We start from the raw sequence: 24,087 nt of genomic DNA on the forward strand, positions 1-24,087 counted from the left end.
GACGTTATTTGGCATACTTTACAATTTAAATGTAGAGACCTATGCCTTTATTTAGTAAACATACAATCAATTTCACTTTACTATTTAGTAATAAAGCTTTATGAATGTGAAATGCAGACGTTTGCTAATAAGTAATTATGCATTTTATTTCAGTAAAATTTTAAATAAAAGGTTTAAATAAGAAATTACATATTAACAGATTCTTTATTTATTCTACGCTTCAACTTTAACAAAAATTGATAATATCGTGTATTTATATGATGTATATGACATATGCATGTAGTTAAAAAATTCCTATTACCTCTGTTTAGTTAATTCGAATAATAATCAAATGATCTTAGATATAAAATACTAGTTATATTATTTTGTCTTCAGACTTGAATTTGTTCATTATGTACATTTTGTAAACAATATAATTTCCACTGCACGTCTATAAATAACCAAATTAAATACTAATTTAAAGCAAATGATTTCTATCTAAATATAATTAATTTAAATAAATATTTAAGTAAGAAGAAACAAATGAATCACATTTTACTAATTTCTTCTCATAAAGGAATCAATTTTTTAATTGTTTTAGCTTGATCTTCAAGATTTCTTATTAATGTGCCTTATCAATGATGAAAGAAAACGTTGGTCAGCTGAACAACTGTTACAACATTCGTTTATAAAGGCGCCTTTAACCCATGCATTATCGCCCCCAAAAGTACCACGGAGAGATGAACAAGAAAATCATGAACCAGAAGAACCAGATACAGATATTAGACAATATGTACCTTCATTAGGAGGTCATTCAAGAATTACAAATGAATTCGAAATTCTTGAATGGCTTGGTAGAGGTGCTTTCGGCGATGTTCTAAAAGTGAAAAATAAGTTAGATGGTGGAATTTATGCTATTAAAAGGATAGAATTGAACCCAAAAAATAAACAACTTCACAAAAAAATTACCAGAGAGGTGAAATTGTTATCACGGATGAATCATGAAAATGTAGTACGATATTACAATTCATGGATAGAAAGTGCTATAATAACTGATGCAGTAGAAGAACATACATCCATGACATTTTCTGAAAAAAAGAGACCAGAGCTGCTTAATGTAATTGTTATATCTATATTATTTTATTACTTAATTTTTTTAATTTGAGGATTCCTAGATATTTGAATTTGAAATTTAGTCGTTAAATTTTATTTTATTTTCTATTTGTTTTCCTAAACATTGCGATAGTCTGTATTTGTTTCATTTTTGAATAGTAATATAATATTTAAGATTTTAACTTAAGATTTTTAGTAACTAATTTCTTAACTTGTAATGTGTTACATACCATGTAATGATTTATAGGAAGCTACTTTTATATTAATATTAGATTGCCCCAAAAGTTTCTTTCGTTTTATAAGGAAATAATTCTATTCTATTAATTCTAATTCTAATTCTATTCTAACAAAATGGATCACACATAATTTAATAAAATAAATATTTTATAAAACAAAAAATGTTGCGCATTTATTATTTCCTTATAAAACAAAAGAAACTTTTGGGACAACCTAATAATTAATTTTGATATCAGATGCGATTGTTGATTAGTCATGATAATTTCGTGAATAATTTTTCCTTTAATCTATAATTATTTTTTAGCATTTAATAACGGATGATATTGAAAAATTAGCACCACCAATACACGAAGTTGAATGGAATGTTTCATACAAATCTCGAACAAATACAACACTTCCAGCTGACAGCGATGAGGATAACAGTGATGCGTCCAGTGACACTGACAGTGATGAAGATTGTGCGTTTTTGTAAGAGATTCATTTTTGAAATGATGATTTATAGGTGACATATCTTTATATTACAAAAATACTTTCTCGTAAAAATAAATCATGAATTTGGAAATATATAAAAATTAAAATTACATACATTTTATTCTAAAGCAAAAATATTAGTGACAGAGTTGTTTACATTCAAGAAATAGATTATTTTTTTAATAGATATATAAATAGGTATGAAATTTACGTATCAAATGTTAAAAATCTAAAATTAACAAACAAATTAACAATTAATTTCCATTCAATTATACATTCCAGAATTTAGAAAGCATACAATAATTTATTACTTTATATAATTAATTTATTAGAATAAAAAAAATGAGAAAATTATGTGTAATTGAATATATTTTAAAGTATAGAATAAGATATGTAATTTTTATCCATAGGAACTTAAAAATTAAACATATTAAAGTATATATACATATATAATTTATATTAATTGAATCTTATGTTGTTACGAGTAATTTGTAACAAATTTTCCAGAATGCAGAATCTTCTGAGAATGGATTCTTCCGATAGCATAGAATTTGTGGGAGATACAAACTATCAAGCATCTGCATCAAATATAAAAAGTGATGAAAATGGGGATATAAATGAATCAAAAGAAACAGTCAGGGAAATTCAATTTATGTATATTCAAATGGAATTCTGTGAAAAGAGCACTCTTCGGACAGCAATTGATAATGGAGTTTATGAAGATCAAGAAAGAGTGTGGAGATTATTTCGAGAAATTGTGGAAGGTCTAGCACATATTCACCAACAAGGAATGATACATAGAGATCTAAAACCAGTAAATATATTTTTGGATAGTAATGACCATGTAAAGATCGGAGATTTTGGTTTAGCAACTACAAATATACTTTCATCCTTTGTACAAACAATGGAAACTGATAAAGAATCTCAAGGTTTCGAAAAAGGTAAATATCTTCACAGCAACGATATTTATGTACTATTATTCTATAGGTATTTTCCCGTATATACAGAGTGTTTGGCTACAAGTGTAAAAATATTTAAGGGGCGATTCTTGAAGCTAAAATAAGATGAAAATCAAAAATAAAAGAATTGTGTTTCCAGCTTTGCTTTTTATAATAGGCAGGTATAATGTTTAATCTACGATGTTCCTTACAAAACGTCGCGCAGCGTGGTTTACAGTTTACAAATCCTCTTCTCTACGACTTGTACGAGGTAAGCTGCTGCCCATGTATCGTTCAATTTGATTGCTGATCTATTTTATCTTCGTGTAAGGAGGTTTGCTCACAGGGATATTTCGGCTAATTTTTAATTGTTAATAACTAAAAACAAAGCTTAAAACGTAATTTTTTTATTCTTGATTTTCATCTTATTTTAGCTTTAAGAATCGCCCCTTAAATTTTTTTACACCTGTAGTCGAACACTTTATATATAATGTATTATGTAATATATTTCAGGGATTAGTTTTGGCACAGAAGATGTTGGATCTCTTACAGGACAAGTAGGCACAGCTCTTTATGTAGCTCCAGAACTTACAACAAAAGCAGCAAAAGCTATTTACAATCAAAAAGTTGATATTTATAGTCTTGGAATAATATTGTTTGAAATGTGTTACAAACCTCTAACTACAGGAATGGAACGAATTAAAGTTTTGCTTAATTTACGATCGAAAGAAATTATACTTCCATCAGAAATACAACAAGCTGATATGTCACGACAAATTCATATCTTACGGCATGTAGTACAGATTAAAATAAATTAATTTAAAATACGTGTTAATTAATTTTTGGTTATTACAGGTGGTTATTAAATCATGATCCTAGTCAACGGCCCACTGCTCAAGAACTCCTTTCTTCGGAATATTTGCCTCCTGCACGACTTGAAGAGACGGAATTGCAAGAAATGATCCGACGCACTCTTTCGAATAATCAAAGCAAAGCATATAAATATTTGATTTCGTGCTGTTTTACACAGGAAGTTAGTCCTGCAGACGATATTACATACGATATGAATTTACCTAGTAGGGGACATATTAACTTTATTGCTTGGAGAAAACATCAAGAAGGAGTTAAAAGCAAAGTAATCGAGGTTTTTCAAAGACATGGTGGTGTTTACTTAGGAACTCCTCTATTGATACCAAAATCGCATCAATTCTGTAGCTTTTCAACTTCCAGTGTGAAATTAATGACTCGTAATGGAAACATTGTTTGTATCCCTCATGATTTACGCGCTGCGTTTGCAAGATACATAGTATGGAATAATGTACCACATATTAGAAGATATGCAATTGAAAGAGTCTTTAGAGAAAAAAAGGTATGATTTTACTAAACAGTTTATATCATCTTAAAATTACTCTATTAATACGAGATAAAAAAATAATAAAATTTAATGTTTTAAAAATCAACAAATAATTAAAATAACTATATAATGTTGAAAATTAATAAGGAAGAAAAACAATCAGCACAGGTACATAGCTAAGCTCTTAGAATGGTAATTTATTATTTTGATAACAATTAAGTAAATCTAATATCTAAATACCCTAACTTTTAAATAAAGACTAGTATGAGTTCCTACAGTAAATATTTTGTAATTTCTGCTAGACAAAATTCTATGATTACAGTTTTATGTTTATCTATTATTTTAAAAAATTAAAAAAATATATGTTTATTTCTTATTGTATTCTAAAAGCAATTAAGGAATAAAGCATTGATTTTTTTTAAGTACTTAAATATTATATAAATTAGCAAAGTTTCTATATTTCATATTATTTTTAGGTACTTGGCTTTCATCCCAGAGAACTTTACGAATGCGCATTTGATATAATAGATCCTATGCCTGATAATCTTCTAATGGAAGGTGAATTAATATACATTGTCTGGGAAATCATCAATGAATTACCTCCATTGCAAGAACGAAATTTTACTATTCGTTTGAACCATACCTCTTTACTACAAGCTGTATTAATGTATTGTGGAGTAGATAAAGAAAAATATCAAGATATTTATTCAATCCTTCGAGATGCACGTGATGGAAAATTTACAAAGTTTCAAATACAGACGCATTTAATAAGTTTATGTTTGACTGATCAGGCTATGGAAACATTATTCAACTTGTTCGAAACGGAAAGTTCTGTTGCTAAAATTCATAGTGTTTTAAAAACAATTACACGAAGAAAAGGAGATGCTGCTGCTTTAGCTAGAGAAGGATTGAAGGAAATTGAGATAGTTATGGAAAATATTGAAACACTTGGAGTAAAGGTAAAAACTGTACTATATTAATAAAATCATATTTAAAATATAACTAAAACAATTATTTGTAATTAAAGAAATTTCTTTTGTTATATATATCATTTTATAGTTTTTATTCTAAAGGTAAAGATACAAATATTATATAAAGCTGTAATAAAATTTGAATTCTTTCTCTTTTTTAACAGTGGCCTGTACTGGTTGTACCTCTTCTAGTACACAATATAAATCAACATAGTGGTATAATTTATCAAATTACTTACGAAGTTAAACGGCGTAAAAAGAAAGGTGGAGAAGAAGTAATAGCAGCAGGAGGTCGTTACGATAAAATGCTTTCTTCCTTTAAAAAAATTCTTGAACGTACAGGAATGGCCAGTAAAGAAATTAAACAATATGGCGCTGGAATTAGTATCTCACTAGAAAAACTTGTTTCTGCAGTCTCAGAAACTTCAGAATCTTTAGAATTCAGATACGGTATCGACGTTGCCATTTCTTGTATGGGCAATCATCATCGAGAAAAGGAGATGATCGATCTCTTAAAAGAATTATGGAGTCTTGGACTCAAAGTTACAATTTTAAATCTAGTTTCCCTTGAAGAAATCCTTGAATATTGTCGAGAAAACTCTATCAGTCACGTTATTCTTTTAAAAACCGGAGAAAAAGGGAACATAAGAATTCAAAGTTGGGAACGTGACAGGTATCAAGAAAAAAGAATGAGTAATCAAGAAGTTGGAGAATTTTTTCAAAGATTAGATAATTCGATACCTGTTCTAAATAGATCTGAAAGCAAAACAGTAACAAATGATTGTTTTTTGAGTAATAACAATCCAGTTAATGTCAATATTAATTTTATATTATCCGAAAGAGACAAACTTTCTGGTAGTTCTAGAAGAAGTCTAAAAAATTCTATGGTTGCACAGATGTCTACATATTTCCAGAGGATTTCACATAAAATACCAATTGAAATATTTGCATTATTTTTAGAAATGAGTGTTATAAGAACAATAATAAGTTTCTTAGAAATTGATGAAGAAGACCAAGATTTTCTAAAAAGTATACAAATTATCATAGACAAGTAAGTTGTTGTTACTATTTATTAATTATTTATTTATAAAATCATATTAAGAAATTAAATTTAAAAAATTAATGATCCTTAATTTGGTAAAATTTTATTTAAATGCTATAAATTAAATTCTGTTTGTGTATCTGTATATAAGAAAAAGATATTATGTATAATAGAATAGAATTTCTGAATTGCTTTTATTATAGCACAAATTTACAATAATATTTTTAACCCTTTGCCGTTGGATTTCGCTATAGTAACGTTATTTAAAATCTGTCTTCAAAGTCGGATGGCGTCACTATAGCGACATAATCTTTTTCTGTGAAGAAAAGATAACATAGGTATATTGAAGAGATATTGTAAATATTTATTATTTTTTGCCATCTCTTTTTAAGTATTTCTAAGAAATCTTGCAATTTAGTTTTTAAAAATAATTTCATTTGGATATCCAGTACATTTTTGTATTGAAGAAACAATTTGTAATCAATCTTGTGTACTAAGGAAGGTAATTCAAGATATTCTCTGATATTCTATGTGCAAGATTATAATATTTGATGTTAAATGTATTTTATCAGTATAATTCTATTCCTAAAATGATTCCTAAAAATGACAAAGAAGCATAATAATGATTTTCATACTATTGGAAGTGATGATAGCTTTGAATTTGAAATGTATGATGAAAATATGAATATTTCTAATGTAAATAATGATAGTGAAACTAGTGACAGTAATATAATTTCTGTCAAAAAATGAAAAATAATAAAGGCTGAAAGTTGTGATGAAGATGGTGAAAATAATAGAGAGGAGCATGCAGAAGAAATAGAAGATTTAAGTGAAAGTGATGAATATTACAGAATATTAAGACAATTTGCCATTTACTTTTGATTTTAAATCTTCTCCACGAACAGTAGAAGCACAAGTATCACAGAGTATAAAAAAACTATTGGATTTTTAAAGTATATTTTATTAATATATTAATAAAGAATATAGTACAAGAGATAAATAAGTATGCAAAAAAGAAGATAAGTGAAAAGCAACTGTCCAAAAAATCAATTTGGTATTCGTGGGTGGATGGGACATGAAAAATGTATAACTTATGTTGGTGTAATCTTAATATGGAAACAGTGCCATTTGCAAGTATATCAAAGTACTGATCAATCTATTCAGACATCTTCATAAAAGACAAATTCTCTCAAATTTTTTGAACATTACATCTATACATCAATCTTTCACAAGGCAAAAATTTGAGAATCTCTACTTAAGAGACATACAATTTTCTACAATATATCAACACAAATTTTGCAGAATATATCTGGTAAAGGTATTTGTGTACATGAATCTGTAGTAAAATTTAAAGAGAAAATAGCCTTTGTAACATACAATCCAAACAAACATACTAATTGGAATATTAATGCGAATTTACGTATTAACGGATGTGAAGATTGGTTATGTTCATTCAATCTTACCCTATTATAATAATTTGTTAATTAAGAAGCCGCTCAAACTAGGACTTCCGGTTAATTCTCGAATTACATTGACGTTGGTTAAAAAAATACTGATTAACATTCCAAATGTTGAAGGAACTGTGAAGAACTTAAATTTTTGGGAAAGTCTACTGTGGCATATAAGAGAAATAATACATTCCTCTGCGTGAAAGCGCAAACAAGTTGTAGAAGAAACAAGAAATTGCCAAAGAAACATATGTTGTGATGATACAGTAGGTATAACAAGGCCTATTATCGCTATAAATTATATGAAAAAAATACGAGCAGTAGATCGCGCTGACCAATATGCACCAACGTACTATTTCCTCAAGAAATCGTTATTTTTTGGGGGATATGGAAATGTACATTATCAAATCGTATGTAATATATAAAGCCATAAAATAAAATAACCATGAAAAAAAACTAACACGTACAAAATTTATAAAACTGCTAATTGCAAATTAGTAGAATTATTAGAAATATAATTAGTAGAAAATTTTCAGCAAGGCCGTTCATCTAGAACGCAACTTTCAATCTCACATGCAGAAATTAAATTAAATAATACACTCCATATACTTCATTCAGGAAGTAAACAAGATTGTGCAATAAGTTCGATCAGAAGAGTCCCAGGAGGAAAATGAGAAACATGCACCCATTGTGGTACTTGTGCTCGGAAACTCCATATCGGTGATTGTTTTAACAAATATCACTGATTAACTTCTCTGATTTAACAAATATTACTTTACAAAATTAAAATTTTTTAATTTTTGTACACTATAAGTAATATGCAATAAAATATACTTGTCCCAAAATAATTTTTTTATGTCAAAAGTGACATTAAATATAAACTTCAATTAATTGATAATACCACCAGAAAAATATGCCGGCTGCAAAGGGTTAATACCTATTTAAAATTAATTTACAGATTTTTGTTAACAAAAATTTTTGTCTGCTCTTTTAGACATCCAAGGCATAAAAAGTACATAAAGGAGATATGTGAAGAAATGCAAGAAGTAAGGAAAGAGAAACTAAGACCTGTATTAATATTATATAGTTTAATCAATAATCAATATATGACTCTCTTATAAACTAAATTTTTTTACACAAAACATAAACATATGAAGATGAAATGTCATAGACAGAGAAATATGTAACTAAAGTTACAAACTGATTTTTAATAAAATAAATCGTTCTTTTTTTACATTCATTCATTTTTCTGAATTTTTTTATTTCTGTAGACCTTTCTTTGTCTTCCTTTCAATAAAGCTGCAATGAAAGAAAGTAAGATAAATATAAATATTTTAAATACATACGAATATAATTGTTTATATCTTCAATTTTATATGCTATTATAATTATACAATGAAATTAAGAATATTTTCATTTTAATTACTGAAAAAATTGAAATAGAGGAAGGTGTTATAAAAAAATATTTGAGAATAAACTTGGTTATAATTCATTCTATGATAACTAACTTTCTTCTCTATTTTTATTATTACAAAAATTATTTAAAATTTTCCATTCATTGTAAGTAAGTATATATGTACATATATACTTACATATTATACAGACATGAGTAAAGCTCTGTATAATATGTATAAGCATATCTTTTCACGAAAATTATAGGTTATGCTCTAAAACAATATAATACGTGATATTACATGTAATAAACGTAATAAGTAATTTACGAAATATTTTAATAGAAAAAGAATCGCGCTGTATAAAAAGTTATTTTTGAATACATTTCAGCCTTGATTTTAATCATTACGTATTACAAAATTGCATCTAAATATGGCGTCTAGTGTCAGCTGTTCAGTTGATACAAATCAGCTGTGTTTGGCGTTAAACGGTAAAAATAATAAACATACGTAGTAGATGTTTAGTGAACTAACTTTTCGCCTTATTATAGTACAGATACGGTATGAAATTAATGATTAAACAGTGTTACATTACATTACTTTTTATTTAAACTTAGAAATTTAAATATAGAAAAAATATGTAAATCGAAAAATTTTATCTTTATAGATATAAACTATAAGGATAAAAAATGGATGTAATAACAAAAGAGTTGCTTGTACCCACAAAATATATAAAAGTAATAGATGGTAGAATTTGTTTAACCATCCATAAAAATTGGCTAACCAGTTTAGTTAATACAGGTCCAATCTCTTTTATTAATCACGAACGATTAAGTGAAGATGAAATTGCAGCTTATCCTACACTTGAAGATCTGGGTCCAGACTGGATAAGAATATATGTTAGAGTATGTTAATTTATATAAATAAAGGCACTAACTTCTTTAATTTGTTTTAAATATTTTTTCAGCTGTGATGGAATATTTATACAGCTTTTTTTGTCTTTTGTATGTTATAAGTACAATAATATGGCAATTATGATATATATATTTTATTAATTTTTGCTTGCCAGCCACAAGATGAGATTGATTTACATAGATTTCTCATTCACACTCTTATTCAACTTTGATATATGCTAGATTCAATTATGATATCATTAGATATAATTAAAGTACTTTCTGTAATCTACATTATTAAAGTCCATAACATTATTAGAAATATATGTGATAATTATTTTAATTCCTAGATTTATGAAAAACAGCATAAATATGCTGTTCCACTCCCAAGAGGAAGGAATATAAATGGAAATACTCATTCAGATCTAACATATTCACAATTAATGCACTATGTTGCAGAAACTAATTATCGAAATTTGTGGAAAGAATGTTATAAAAAGTATTACAGTATGTAATACAATTAATTATTCTAATTATATGTTGGAAAAATAAATTTATTTTTTTGTTTTTATATGTACATATATATGTCCATTTTTATTTGTACGTACAGGTCCATGGAATTGCATAGAACATAAAGAACAATACAATATAACTGCTAATGTAAGTGATATATGGATTATGCAAGAAGTATTGCAAAAAATGTATGGTTGTACTTTAGTACAAATACAAAATGGATCAGTGGTATCTGTGTTGCCGGGTACACCAACCGAAATACATTGCAATCTTCTTCCAATATTGTTTGCTATTGAAACTACATCTGCCTTCCTAACATTACATGAGCAAACTGCAGAATATTCTCTCCGTGAGTAAGTACATATTATATATTCCAACTGTGATTTCTTATTAATTTCGTAATTGATTATCTGTTAATTATTTATTGCTTTTAAAGGTGTGTAATGTACAGTCCTGCTGCTTTAAGTATGAGTCACGGAAAACCATTGTTTTTAATATATCAACTATTACAATTATCTAGAGATTTACATGATCGGGGTTTAGTATTAGGTGAAATTACCCTTAGTGATATATTACTTATGGATAATTTTACTATTCAGGTTAATATTCACAAGATTTTTATAAATATCTTTTATTAATTTAATTTTCTATTGAAATTATAACTACTTTCCCAGATTTTATTGTTAGGTGTTACCAAAAGTAAGTGACAATATATATATAAAACCTGAAAATGAACATTTCAAAGTTTCTACTAGTCAGGAAATTAAAGTAAAAAATTTTAATGGCTGTAAAAAGAATTTAGATACAATTTCATCAAATTCTATAGCGCAAGAAAATTTTAAATTTGGAATAAATGCAAATATTGAAAAATTGTGTGAAATGTGGGTGTATAATTGTATTAGTAATTACGATTATTTAACTGCATTGAATAATTTGGCTGGTAGAAGATACGGTGACCCAAGTTGTCATCATGTAATGCCTTGGGTCACAGATTTTACATCAAGATGTGGTGGTAATTGGAGAGATTTGACAAAATCTAAATTTCGATTGAACAAAGGTGACAGACAATTAGATTTAACATTTGATTCACAATCAACTGAAGTATGTATATGAACAATATTAGCCAATTAAATTACTTGATATAATAATTATTTAATTAATTATAATTTCCATAATATTTGCAGGTGGGGCATCATGTATCTGATGTATTATCAGAAATCACATACTACGTTTATCTTTCTCGTCGCTATAATAAATCTGTCCTTTGTAAATATGTACGATCACAATGGGTGCCAGGTGAATATCCTGCCTCGATACAAAGGTTACATGATTGGAGTCCAGATGAATGTATACCACAATTTTTTACTGATCCTAGAGTTTTTAAGGCAAGATAAAACTAATAAAATTACATAATATAGTTTACATAATATATGTAACTAGGTATGATATGTATATAACTATTTAAAAATTACAGTCCATTCATGAAGATTTGCCAGATTTAGAAATTCCTGGATGGGCAACATCTCCAGAAGATTTTATTGAAAGACATAGAGAAGCTTTAGAAAGTTTTCATGTTTCTGAAAGATTACATCACTGGATAGATCTAACTTTTGGTTATAAGTAAATATTGCTTGCTTATTCTAACATCGATTGATAACATATATTAATGTTATTATTATTTATTTTTTTACATTATAGATTATCCGGTTCAGCAGCAGTAAAATCTAAAAACGTCTGTTTGCAACTTGTTGACAACCATACTACTTTAACTAACTCTGGAATTGTTCAACTTTTTACACAACCACATCCTCAGAAAATCATTCCTTCACCTTATTGGTGTAAGATTCCACCCCGACTACGCTCATCTTTCTCAGTCAATAAGTATAGTATGTCTAATATGAGAGTTTCAATTTTTTGACATAATTTTGTTTTTTTTTTAAACTAATACAGTAATTTATTATAGAAAGTGATCAATCTGGGAATAGAACTAGTGATGATGAAGGTCATAGTTCTGGATTTGAAGAAGAAGAATTACCAACATCAATTATAAATACATCGAGATCGTCTCCTTTGGTCTTAAGTCGATTATTAAGTCGTTCTCGAGGTTCTTTACTCACTACTGAAGACAATGCTAAACAAGATAAATCTACAAGTCAGACAATAATTCTTCCAAAAGATTATAACCCTGTTACAGCTATTTTGCATGTGGAAACTATGCATGCATTTATGAATAAAGTAAGCTCTCAAGTTTATAAACCACAATTTGAATTACATGAGTCATCCACAAATTACAAACAAATTGTGGCTAGTGGACGTATTAAGGAACAACAAATTCTCGGTTGTTTAATTTTGGAAATATTTTTGTCTAATAAATTTCGAGCAACATGGAATGTTGAAAAAGTATCATTTGTAAAAAGACTTGCTACATGCTTAAACATCTTGAAAATGTCGGCTGATAGTCTACCTAAATGTGTAAGAAATGCTGTTGCTTTATTGCTTCAAGTTGATATTATACCAAATAGTTACGATATTGATAACATTGAAGTAAGTATTTCTCTAAGTAATTATTATAATAAATATTTAATGATGTTACTTTATATTATGTATTCATCTTTTTCTATATTATATTAATCTATTATATGTTGATTAATAGATTATTAATATATATATATATATAACATTATAAATTTGTAATATTTTGATTAGATTAAATATAGTTATGTTGTATAATAAAATTATATAATATTATGTGATTTTTCAGGTAACTGATATGCCTTTTCGTTACCCAACTATTACACACATGGGTCTACCTCCACCATCTGCACATCAGTTTTTACAACCAATACTTTCTGGAAGTTTATTTCCATTTTCCAAGTATTATAAATATCTGTTTAATATCGTAGAAATGTTACAAGAATATAATAATTTAGTTCGTGAATTAAATTTTATAATGAAGTCTGAAGAAGATACAGATTTTATATGTAAGACAAAAACAAAATTCCTTTGTAAGATCAGTGAATGTAAAGTTAAAGCAATTGCAAGAGAATTAGAACATGTATTGTTCCATACTGGAGTTGCAAGGGAAGCATATTTAGAGCTAATAATGCCTCATATACAGCAAGTAATGGAAGAACCTTATAGTGCTGTTTTGGCTGCATGGCATTTATTTGATCCTATTGCTAAGTAAGTTATTTATAAATTATAAGATTTTTCATTCATTTTTATGAATGTTCAAATATTCATTGAAAAATATTATACTTTACACTAAAGTTAAATAGCTTTCTTTGATATATTTGATATTTATAATATTTTAATCTTTTTCTAATTTACTATTTTTTTAATGTATTGTATAATTGGTATTTTTCCAGAGCATTAGGTCCTCGAGATACTGCACAAACATTCCTTTTATCCATTATGAAATTATATGAAAATGGTTCCTTTATAGATAATTTTGCTCATGCTGATATTCTCCCTTCAGGATTAATAGCAAAATTGAAAACTACGCGTTTATATCATAGAAATTTCTTGCTTAAGCTTATGGTAAGATTGGGTCTACGACGATTTTTAGAAAATTTTATTGCACCTCTTGTGGAAGCAGTTGGAGGCTATAGAGATTATGTGCAAGGATCTTCAACATATATTCATAAAACTGGCAATCTCAAGTGAGAAAAATCACATATAAAGCTTTTAAATATATAACAATTATATTACAGTAAAGTAGTTCTAACAAAAATTACATAATTTTAAAAGGAAATTAATTTAAATCAATATATACACAACATGCATGTATAGTTAGACTTGAGACTTTCACTGCCCAGTATTATAGAATTTGTATACTCGAAGCATCCCGGTGTAAGTTATTCTTAATATTAATATTAACAGCAGTGTATTAATTGACTCCCTACTAAACATACTATACCAGTGTATATGTATACATATATCCATTAATATGAATAGTTTCTGATGAGTTTATTTCTTCTTACAGGAGTTGTGATTTAAGTGGGATATGTAATGATGGAGAAGGAATTTTATCTCCTTTAGATGAGGATTTTTCTGCAGATTCAGAACATAATATTACTTTATCACCTGTACCTATAACTAGTGACTATGCACGTGATATAAATTCAGCTGACAATGAGGTCGAGGGTAAGCGATCAAATATAATAAACATACATATATCTAAAAACTTGTGAGAATTTTTATGTATTTTTCTTAATATAGAAGTATTTACAATGGAAACAGAAGAAAGTTCTTGGATATCTTTACATTCTGGTGCAACATATGATATTGATCTAAATGTTGATTTGAGTTTGAATCTAAATGATGATGTAAATGAAGAGGGAAGTAAAATTTCGCCACTGAAATCTGTTAAATCGCCAACAATTCCTATACCAAAAATATCTAATTCTTCGAGTAAATCTCTGACAGAGTTTAGTAATATTGGTTGTCATGTTGGAAGTAAGACTTCTAATGATGAATTTACTTATGGTGGATTTGGCCACCCTACTAATACTTCTGAGGAGACATGTACTATAGGAGTTGAAGAACAAAATTCTGCAATATTAAAAATGGACGATAATAAATCTAGCACTGTAGAACATGAAAATATCCAATTGGATCACACTTATCAAAAATCTACATCAAATGAATGCACAACCTCTGAAATGAGTGCTGAATCTATTATCTGGTTGTCTCATCGACTTGGTCCTGTGCTTACTGCCCGATATTTATCACGAAATTTATTGAGAATGCTTACATTATGTTACACTGGGAAAGAGAACTTAACAATAACCGATGATACTTCCTTGTTTATTGAAGGTATTCCCTGGAATAAGAAAGTTTTACTTGGTGATCATAATGCTAATAAAGTTTTGGAATGCCTTGCAGCTATTGCAGGTTATTTTATTTGTATAATTTATATATGCAATCACTAACTTAAAGTTCTAAAAATGAAGCTAATTTAAATATTTATATAGGTTTATATGGAGAACAAATTATAGTATTGCAATATTTTGCACACATGGTAGAACTTCTAGCGCTTTGTAAAAGAAAATTGACACAAAATTTAGAAGGGGGACTTATTTCATGTTTAACCCTTTTAAACCATATTACGCCATATCTTAGTGATGCAGTACTGATGGATATACTTCATGTATGATAAATACTGTACAAGTTTTTTAACACTGAACAGCGCATATTTGACAATTTCCCATTTTCCATTTTAGGAACCAATCGTGAAAGCAATACTGTATCCTACAGTTCGTATATTATCATCTACAAGATTCACTTTTCCCAATGGTATAATCGCACGTTCGATAATGACAGAAAAATGTTTAGAAACTTTATTTATGTTTAGTTTACGATTGGGTAGTGTCATTACAAGAAATCATTTAGCTGTACCTATTCAACGTTTTTTTTTAGCATTTGATAAATCATTTAATCAAGATGTTACAGAAAATGTTAAGGATGAGATTCACCAAAAAACAATAAGTGAGCACTTTATAAGGTACATATTACGTTACGTACTTTAATATAATTTTAAACATAACAAATATATAAACATATGAGAGAATCATATATTTTACTATAATAAAAGTATAATATATGGATATATGTATTTTTATAGTGTAAAGATTTTAAATGAAGATAATAGAGATATTCTGGGACCTCAAACAAATTTTAATCAAGATGTTGCTGATTCTTATTCTCCCCCAGTTGTAGAAAATATAGATGCCTCTGATTCTCAAAAGAATAAGGTAATTGAAGATATTATTTAATAAATTTTTGTATTTAATAGTTACCGCAGTTATTAAATATCCAACATATATTTAGGCACTTGAGGAACTAAAAGCTGTATTTACAGCAGAATTTGCTCATAAAACATATATGCTCTTTTATAAATGTATTGATAGTGAAGTAATGGAACAAATACTTAAAAATCACGAACATATACGCAATTTATGTCATAAATATGAGCAAGAAACAAAAACGACTTTTAACACTGGTATATTCTATATTATATTCCATTTATTTTTACTTCCCTCTTTTTACAATTTTTATAGATCTTTTTACTTAAGGTCTTTAATTTAATGTATCTTTCAATTCTTTTAAAGATGATAACAAGTATAATACATCATACAGCAATTATAATGTAACAGGAAATACGGAAATAAAAAATAAAGATGCAGTTAATTTTGAAAATATATCAATTGTGGGAAATAGGTTTGCTGTGCAAACGAATGACGTTGGGGATTATGTTACTTCAGAAAACATAATATCTAATCGTGAAGCAAATTGTTCTTTATCAAATGGAAGACAGTTACGAGGAAATTGGTTAGCATATTGGGAACATGAAATTGGAAGATCAGAAAAAGATACAGCATTTAATATAAAACAAATAAAACTCCAAACTTTTAGCGGTCATACTAATAGTATTAGATGCCTATATGTGTTAGATAATGAGAATAGTTTTATGAGTGGAGGAAGAGATAAGACTGTGAAATTATGGAGTTTAAGAAGTCAGGTAAGATTATACATATGTTATACCAATCCTAAACGTATGCAACGTAATTCTAAAATCGTGATACATCTGAAATGGAGGTGATTTCTTACGTGAAAGTAAGTTAAAAACATAGAATAAAACCTTTTCTATATTTTCAACCTACTTTTACATTAGAAATCATTTTCTTTCTGCTTGTACTATGACTTCGGAATAATGCCAAGAAAAAGATAAATAAACAGAGAAATCTTTCATAATAAAAGAAATTAAAAAAAAAAAGAAAATAAATAATAAGATTATATCAATTAATATATAAAATTTTATAATAACAGAATATTAGTGCTTTTCAATATAAAAATCTTATATTATTAGATACAGAGACATATATTTTAAATATAAAAAGAGTTTACACTTAAGTAGCATATTTTATTAATAGGGGGATGGAAACACTGTCACATCTTGTCAGTATACTTATACTGGACATAAAAAGTCGATCCTTGCCCTTACATTCCTAGAATCTTTACGATATGTAGTTACCTGTGATGGCACAATTCATTGTTGGGATCCTTTTATGGGTTCCCTTCTTGGATGTCCAGAAAGCTCACGTCCAGTCCCTGTAAATACACTAGCTGCAAGTCCTCCCCCATGTACAACTTTACTTGTGGGTACAACTGATATTACTCTGAGAGTTATTGATTGTAGAACATTTCAGTATGTAAATGAAATGAAAGTAAGTATTATCATATTAAATATGCTATTATAAGCTATTTAATAAAATAATTATTTCCTTTTTCTTCAGGTATCTGTAAATCCAACAGGTTTGATTCGATGTATTGCAGTAGCACCTAGTGGTTATTGGGTAGCATTGGGTCAAGCATCAGGTTTTTTAACAATTTTAGATATTCGTACTGGACTTATTATTGCATCTTGGAAAGGCCATGAATGTGAAGTGCGTTATTTCTAAAACATGATCATAAAAATATTCAATATAGAAATACTTAATTACTCTTCTTTCAGATATTACAATTAGAGGCAATTAATGAAACTACATTAATTAGTTCTTCACTAGATGAAACTATTGCTGTATGGAGTGCACTAGACGGGAAACTAAAATTTCATATGAAGTAAGATAAGATGTTATCTTTTATTACATGATCAAAGTTGTCGTTTTGAACTTAAATATATTTGAATAAAAAAATAAATTTTATATTTTTAATTTTTAGGGGCTCTACAGAACCAGTTCATTGCATGACTACGTATGAACAAGAATTAATTATAGGAACAACTGCAAATCGGATAGGAGTTTACACATCCATAGAAACAACAGCTTCATTTTCATCATCAAAATTAAAGTCTGATACTTTCAAAGGTCTCCTTACGACAATGGCGGTTCTCCCTCTTAATAGATTATTGCTATTAGGTGCAGATAATGGTGGAATAACATTAATTTGTTAAATACTATATATACATGATTTTTAAATATAAATTAATATATATACATAAATTTAATAATTTAAATATACAATTTTACAAATTTAGTTAAAGCATTAATGTCTATTTATCCTTTTTTTAAAAAGGATGTAGTATACTATATACAAAATTAAATAATTTCATTTTTTATGATATAGCATAACAAAAAATTTTATACATAGGTTATGTCTGTCCTTGTTCCAATTACTTTTAAAGCAAGTTCAGGGGACATTTTATAGATACTAAGGTCTGCTAGTATCTCGCTTCCAGCAAGTTCGTCCTCATTGTTCAGAGCTTCAACAAGTAACATCGCTGAACCTAACATGATATTTAATAAAATGCATGCTTCTTTAATCCTGAAATATTATTTGGACAATTAGATATACAGAATATTAAACATATATGTATACTACATAGTGTAAGGAAAGAAAGTATATTTGAAACAAAATATACAAATTTCTTATGCTAATAAAATAAAATAAACAGTATAGTGCAATAAATTTGTAATTTGTCAGATTTAAGTATTAAAGAATTAAAATGTTTTCAAAAGAAATTTGCATATTCAGGTATTTCATGTTCTCTCACTTCCCCCTCCACTCTCTATAGATAATATCATAATTATTTGTTACTTACAAAGGAAAATATGATTCTGGTTCACTAATATATAGGCCAAATAATGGAAACAAGTTTCTGAAAATGTCATATTGTAATTGTTCAGCTCCACCCATGTTAAAATGATTTACTAGAACAACTTCTTCTAAAATAAACTGTAATAAAAAATATCTATTTGTATAAATACTTAAAATAACGTTAGTTTTTAAGATAATTTCATAATTTATATCTAACTTGATCGAATTGTGAAGCTAAAGTTTTCCAAGCTTGCTGAAATAGTGGCAAAGCAAGTGTGTTGTGCAACAGATTAAGTTGTGTTGCTAATTCTTGAAACATGGAATAGCCGCTTGGTGTCACAGACAAAGAAACAATTTCTTTAGTAGACTGCATTGCAAACCATCTGTAGAAAATATGATCCAAATTAATTTTATATTCCTAGAAACTCTATATGTAACTTTGTATATGTAATTATACATAATGAAATACTTAATTTTTTAAATATTTGTATATAAACGTACATAAATATTAACATGATACAAAATAATGTTAAAAAAGAACTTTATCTGTTACTATAATAAATAGTTAACTTATTTAAAATTATACTTTAGAAAAATGTGTTACTTGTCTTAATTACATTATTCTTACTTTCATATTTAATGTTCCATTATCGTTAATCATTATTAACATTTAACATTATAATATAAAAGACATAATAATTAAAAAGCAGTTTTCTTACCAAATCTAAATTTAAAAAATACAGTGTAAAAGATTTAGTGTCAATATAAAAAAAAAGATGTGATTATTAAAACCCTAAACTTCTCTACAATGAACATTTTTTCACTTCATACGTAAATATTAAACTGCTATTTTTACATACATAATAATATATAAATAAATTTAGTATTGAACATCCGTACTTATCTGTTCTATATGGTCTGCTTTTTGCTTTTACATCTAAAGATACAGAATCACTAATTTCATTTATTAATTTCTTTTCTAATCTTCTTAAGAGAGCAACAGCTTCATCAAATACAGAACCTTCAACTTCTCCTACATTTGTAGTAATATCATTTCCTTTCAACGTAGCAGTTTCAACTGTTTCAAACTGTTGCTTGAAAAAGTATAATTGCAAAAAATGCTAGAAATAAGAAATTAGATAATATATAAAAAATATCTCTCTGAAACATGTATTTTATATATAAAATACTTACTACTGTTACACCCCATTCTTCTAAAACAGTTGCCACATAATGTAATGTATTAAGAATACATGGCATAAGAGATGTTAAAGGATCTTCATAATTTTCATGTAATAATTGAAGCAATCTTACTCTCCAGTCATCAATTAATTCTAATTGTAGTTCAAGAAACTGTAACCTGTTGTTTGTATTTCATACAATTAGGTAATTAGTTATTAATTAATAACCCGATTATTTTAATTACTGATAAATTGTATAAATGTTTTTATAGATTTCTAATATAAAAAGTAAAAATAAAAAATTCAGGTTCATGTTCAAAAATTTTATCTCAATAGCTTTTGTTTGAAACATTTTTCAAGATATTCAAGATACTTTTCAAGTATGTACCTATATATGTATATATATAATTGCACAATATAATTTTATTGTATATATTATTCATTTACCTGTGCCCCGGTTGAGGTAAATGCTTATACCTATCAGAAATTGTCGTGAGAAGTGTTAGAAAAGCATCTGCACATTCAGTTACTTTCATATCATCAGTATCAGAGCTTGGTAATTTGTCCCAAGCTGTATTTGAACTCAAAATGGCATCCATTTTTTCGGTTGCATCTGATAATGTAATGCGAATAAAATGTTTAAAACCATTTTAATAAAAAGTTAATTTAACATATCATATGAAATTATAATACATTAAACAAATGATTGCTTAAATAAAAAAACATTTTATAACATTACATTTTTTTTCCATGTTAATCCACTTTACAAAAATATGAGCTTGTGTAAGTACAAAAACAGTAGCTGGTTGAGTTGAAGGATAAAATAATGTCTCTCTCAATTCCCGTTCAAAACCTAAAGCTTCATCAACCAAATGAGCAAATAAGGCATCATCGTACTGTACTATCGATAATTCAGAATGTAGTTTTTCAACTGCTAATTGTATTAGAGCTCGCATGAACTCGACCTATCAGACGACAGAATAATATATACAAAATTTTATTCTATGTTTCAATGTGTAAATAACAATAAAAACAATTTATATTCAATTATATATTACCTTCATATCTATATAATTAAGACCTATTGAATTTGCAGCAGGTTGTACATTTTTCTGGACCCACTGAACATGATCTTTAATCCAAGTTAATATTTGAGTAAAGAACCATTCAGGTTTATCTTGCCGATTTGTTAACTTAGAACCTGTGAAATGATATATAAATCTTTGTCTAAGTGGCCGTACTAGCAATGAAATGGGTAAACTCACAGGAGTAAAATCAGTTAATAAAACTGATGTTACCACAGACTTTGCAGATTCTTCTCTATATATTTAGTCAAAGATGAAATATATCTATTCCAACAACATAGATAAACTTAATAAAATATGAAAATAAAATTTATGCTTTCCAAGGATACGGTAATTGTAAGTGCAATAAATATTCTGTAAGTATCTTAAATTTTATTAATGTTTCTGGCATAGGAGTATGTAATGTATTTGCATTACTGCCACAAAAAGGCCATTTTAATGTTTTTAGTATATCATTATATTCTCTGAAAGTTATTATTATGTATAATTAATCACATATACATATGTAAATACATATATACATACTGCATACTTGGATAATTTATCCTTTATAAGGTTGTGCCAAAAGTGAAGAGTTTCTTTGACATAATTTTGGAGGTAATGACAATTTGACGATCGTAGTTGACAACTAATGTTTGTAAGGTCCACATATAATGAAATAGTCGATTCATCATCGCCATTTGTTAGAGATACTTGTATTTCATCGCTAAAATCATAATCTTTTAAAGTTTTAAATAATTGTAAAATATAAATAGTTGAATAATAATTTACCTAATATTTTCAACATATTTTATGAAATTTAGATATGATAAAGATTTATCCAAATAGCTTATAACGTCGATAATTTTTTGCATTTCGAAACTTTTATCATTTTCTTGCATGGTTTCTTGTATGTTACCTCTGAACTCTGCAGAATTTTTTTCCAATTGTTGAAATTCAATACTAATTTTCTCAACACTTTCTATAACTGCCTTTACTTTTGACGGAGCTTCAGTCGATGCCATTGATAACTAAAAATTTAAAAGACCAATAACTAAAACCATCTTTTGCACTATGTTTGCGAAGACATGTAAAAGTATATATTATCTTTGGCAAAGTCCTAAAATAATAATATATTTTTAAATACATACCGACTTTTCAATTTCATTTTTCTGTGCATTAAGGGATTGGTGAAATTCGTATATTTTATCAAGCCCTTCCAGATCATTTCCTAATTCCATATTAAATTTTTGTATAATTGTTTTTTTTGTATCAACCATAATGTTACACCGTAAATATTCTACAATATGTACATTAAAAGTTTGACAGTTTAAGGTTATGATACTAAATTTTGTGACACATGTATGTGTACTTAAATACGCCACTATACCGATTATGATTTAGAACAATTCATAGCAATTTTTCACAGTTCTATTGTTTTCATTTACTTTGAGTCAATTGTTATTTTAATTCATAATTATATTTATTTAACAATTGAGGCTATTTAAAAATATTATTTAATAAGTGCAAGCATTTTAGTTTGCTATGTTTTAAATATTTGATGTTATTATTTCTAAACTTGTAAAACATCATTTGTATATATATGTATATACATATTTATAGGTTATAACATTTTATTTATATAAAATAAAATCTATTATTGAATTGTCAAAAATATTGTATTGCAATAAAAATTTGTCTTTATATAATATATGATGTACATGTTATTATACATACATATGTATGCATATATATAGAACTTGGTAGAAGTTGAAGCTTTTTCTTCCAGATTGTTCCAGATTGTTTAATTTAATAAATATATTAAATATTTTGTAATAAAAGATTTTCCATGTTTTTTGACTATTTCCTAATTTTGCAAATATTATAATGTTTTATTTACTTCTGATATAACTGTAATCGATTATTGCTTTTGGTTTTTTAATAATTTCTCTTCGTATCATGAACTTTTAAAAGAATTGTCATATCATTTTCTTCCATTTATCTTCCATTGGGAAATGAGTAGTTTTTTTTAGGAAACCAATTATTTCACTTTTTCTATCTCATGAAAATGTTTTTATTTTATAAAACAAACTCAAATTTACATATAATTATCAATTAAATCCATTTTATAAAACATGAAATGTACTTCAAATTCAAATACTCGAGTTTACGAGAAAAATAAGGTAAGTACGTACCTAAATATACTATGATAAAGGTTTTATACCTGTTTAAAAAAAAATATTACTCCGACTTTGATGCGAAAGTTAAAAGAATAAAAAGATTTATGTACAAATTATATTATTAAAATACGTGAAAGACTACAATATGGGCTAGAATGGAAGTTTCGCTTTTCGTATTTAGTCAACTAATTAACTATTTTCGCTTCGATAAAACATCCATATGCAAAGTATTTACTATTTTATGGTAAATACCTACATTTCACATACAATTCGATATAAAGTGATTATTAGAAGTTACGATCACCTTAGTGTATAATTATTAAATCATGTGTACACGTGGTCACTAATTACTACTATATCTATATCTTTTTTTCTAATTAAGAAAGAATAAAAAGGGACTTCGATAAAAATATAAGAAATGGGAGAATATATAGTGCGCATAAAAATATTTTATTTTATAAAATGTCGCAAACAACGTCCGGACGGAAATTAATTTTAATTTAAATCAGATACAGAAATATTTAATATAATCAATTAGTCAGCATTTGAATCGCGTATAGTTCATTCTTCCGTTATTTGTCTTTCGTTATTTATGATCAATAAATAATCGTTGCCATTCGATGTCCGATCTGATAGAAATCATTTGTAGAAAATATCGATCGATCAACCTAATTGAAAAATTATCATATTTCGTGACAATATCAGGATTTTATA

At 27.1% G+C, this 24,087-nt stretch overlaps 3 protein-coding genes and 2 long non-coding RNA genes across 9 annotated transcripts in view; 2 read left to right on the forward strand and 3 right to left on the reverse strand.

The window, feature by feature from the left end:
- Window positions 1–8,793, forward strand: part of LOC100651725 (eIF-2-alpha kinase GCN2) — a 29,831-nt gene extending 21,038 nt beyond the window's left edge. For all 3 annotated transcript variants that reach the window (XM_003399395.4, XM_048409994.1, XM_048409995.1), the window contains 8 exons: window positions 581–1,096; window positions 1,634–1,797; window positions 2,308–2,741; window positions 3,252–3,528; window positions 3,594–4,107; window positions 4,569–5,051; window positions 5,228–6,114; window positions 8,548–8,793. In XM_003399395.4, coding sequence (XP_003399443.2) covers window positions 581–1,096; window positions 1,634–1,797; window positions 2,308–2,741; window positions 3,252–3,528; window positions 3,594–4,107; window positions 4,569–5,051; window positions 5,228–6,114; window positions 8,548–8,674 — 3,402 coding nt within the window. In that variant the 3' untranslated portion in view covers window positions 8,675–8,793. The remainder of the gene's footprint in view (window positions 1–580; window positions 1,097–1,633; window positions 1,798–2,307; window positions 2,742–3,251; window positions 3,529–3,593; window positions 4,108–4,568; window positions 5,052–5,227; window positions 6,115–8,547) is intronic.
- On the reverse strand, window positions 8,627–9,287 carry LOC105666287. The gene is made up of 2 exons (XR_001099178.2): window positions 9,146–9,287; window positions 8,627–8,852 (listed from the first exon to the last, which is right to left on the reverse strand). It is a non-coding gene; the product is annotated as an uncharacterized LOC105666287 (long non-coding RNA).
- A 22-nt stretch (window positions 9,288–9,309) lies between these two features.
- LOC100651495 (WD repeat-containing protein 81) lies at window positions 9,310–18,675 on the forward strand. 3 transcript variants are annotated; one of them, XM_048409993.1, is made up of 24 exons: window positions 9,375–9,505; window positions 9,612–9,849; window positions 10,188–10,344; window positions 10,448–10,703; window positions 10,787–10,949; window positions 11,038–11,451; window positions 11,535–11,735; window positions 11,825–11,970; window positions 12,049–12,236; window positions 12,314–12,894; window positions 13,112–13,533; window positions 13,719–14,012; window positions 14,336–14,496; window positions 14,572–15,246; window positions 15,327–15,502; window positions 15,576–15,648; window positions 15,772–15,856; window positions 15,977–16,106; window positions 16,183–16,354; window positions 16,464–16,873; window positions 17,286–17,579; window positions 17,649–17,798; window positions 17,867–17,973; window positions 18,073–18,675. In XM_048409993.1, the coding sequence occupies exons 2-24, from the start codon at window positions 9,634–9,636 to the stop codon at window positions 18,302–18,304; spliced, it is 5,703 nt and encodes a 1,900-aa protein (XP_048265950.1). In that variant the 5' UTR covers window positions 9,375–9,505; window positions 9,612–9,633; the 3' UTR covers window positions 18,305–18,675. The 3 variants fall into 3 exon arrangements, with proteins under 3 accessions (XP_048265949.1, XP_048265950.1, XP_012169558.1); XM_048409992.1 differs by having other exon boundaries at window positions 9,310–9,435; window positions 15,576–15,856; XM_012314168.3 differs by having other exon boundaries at window positions 9,376–9,505; window positions 15,576–15,856.
- LOC125385935 lies at window positions 17,190–17,672 on the reverse strand. Its single transcript, XR_007225685.1, has 2 exons — window positions 17,531–17,672; window positions 17,190–17,463 (listed from the first exon to the last, which is right to left on the reverse strand). It is a non-coding gene; the product is annotated as an uncharacterized LOC125385935 (long non-coding RNA).
- On the reverse strand, window positions 18,384–22,742 carry LOC100651846 (RAD50-interacting protein 1). Its single transcript, XM_003399396.4, has 12 exons — window positions 22,345–22,742; window positions 21,986–22,224; window positions 21,747–21,920; window positions 21,544–21,678; window positions 21,188–21,449; window positions 20,869–21,094; window positions 20,577–20,742; window positions 20,143–20,308; window positions 19,849–20,069; window positions 19,166–19,331; window positions 18,953–19,086; window positions 18,384–18,675 (listed from the first exon to the last, which is right to left on the reverse strand). The coding sequence occupies exons 1-12, from the start codon at window positions 22,471–22,473 to the stop codon at window positions 18,492–18,494; spliced, it is 2,202 nt and encodes a 733-aa protein (XP_003399444.3). The 5' UTR covers window positions 22,474–22,742; the 3' UTR covers window positions 18,384–18,491.
- Window positions 22,743–24,087: the final 1,345 nt, after the last annotated feature.

The sequence above is a fragment of the Bombus terrestris genome, chromosome 11, assembly GCF_910591885.1.
Source record: "Bombus terrestris chromosome 11, iyBomTerr1.2, whole genome shotgun sequence".
NCBI classification, from domain to species: Eukaryota; Metazoa; Arthropoda; class Insecta; order Hymenoptera; family Apidae; genus Bombus; species Bombus terrestris.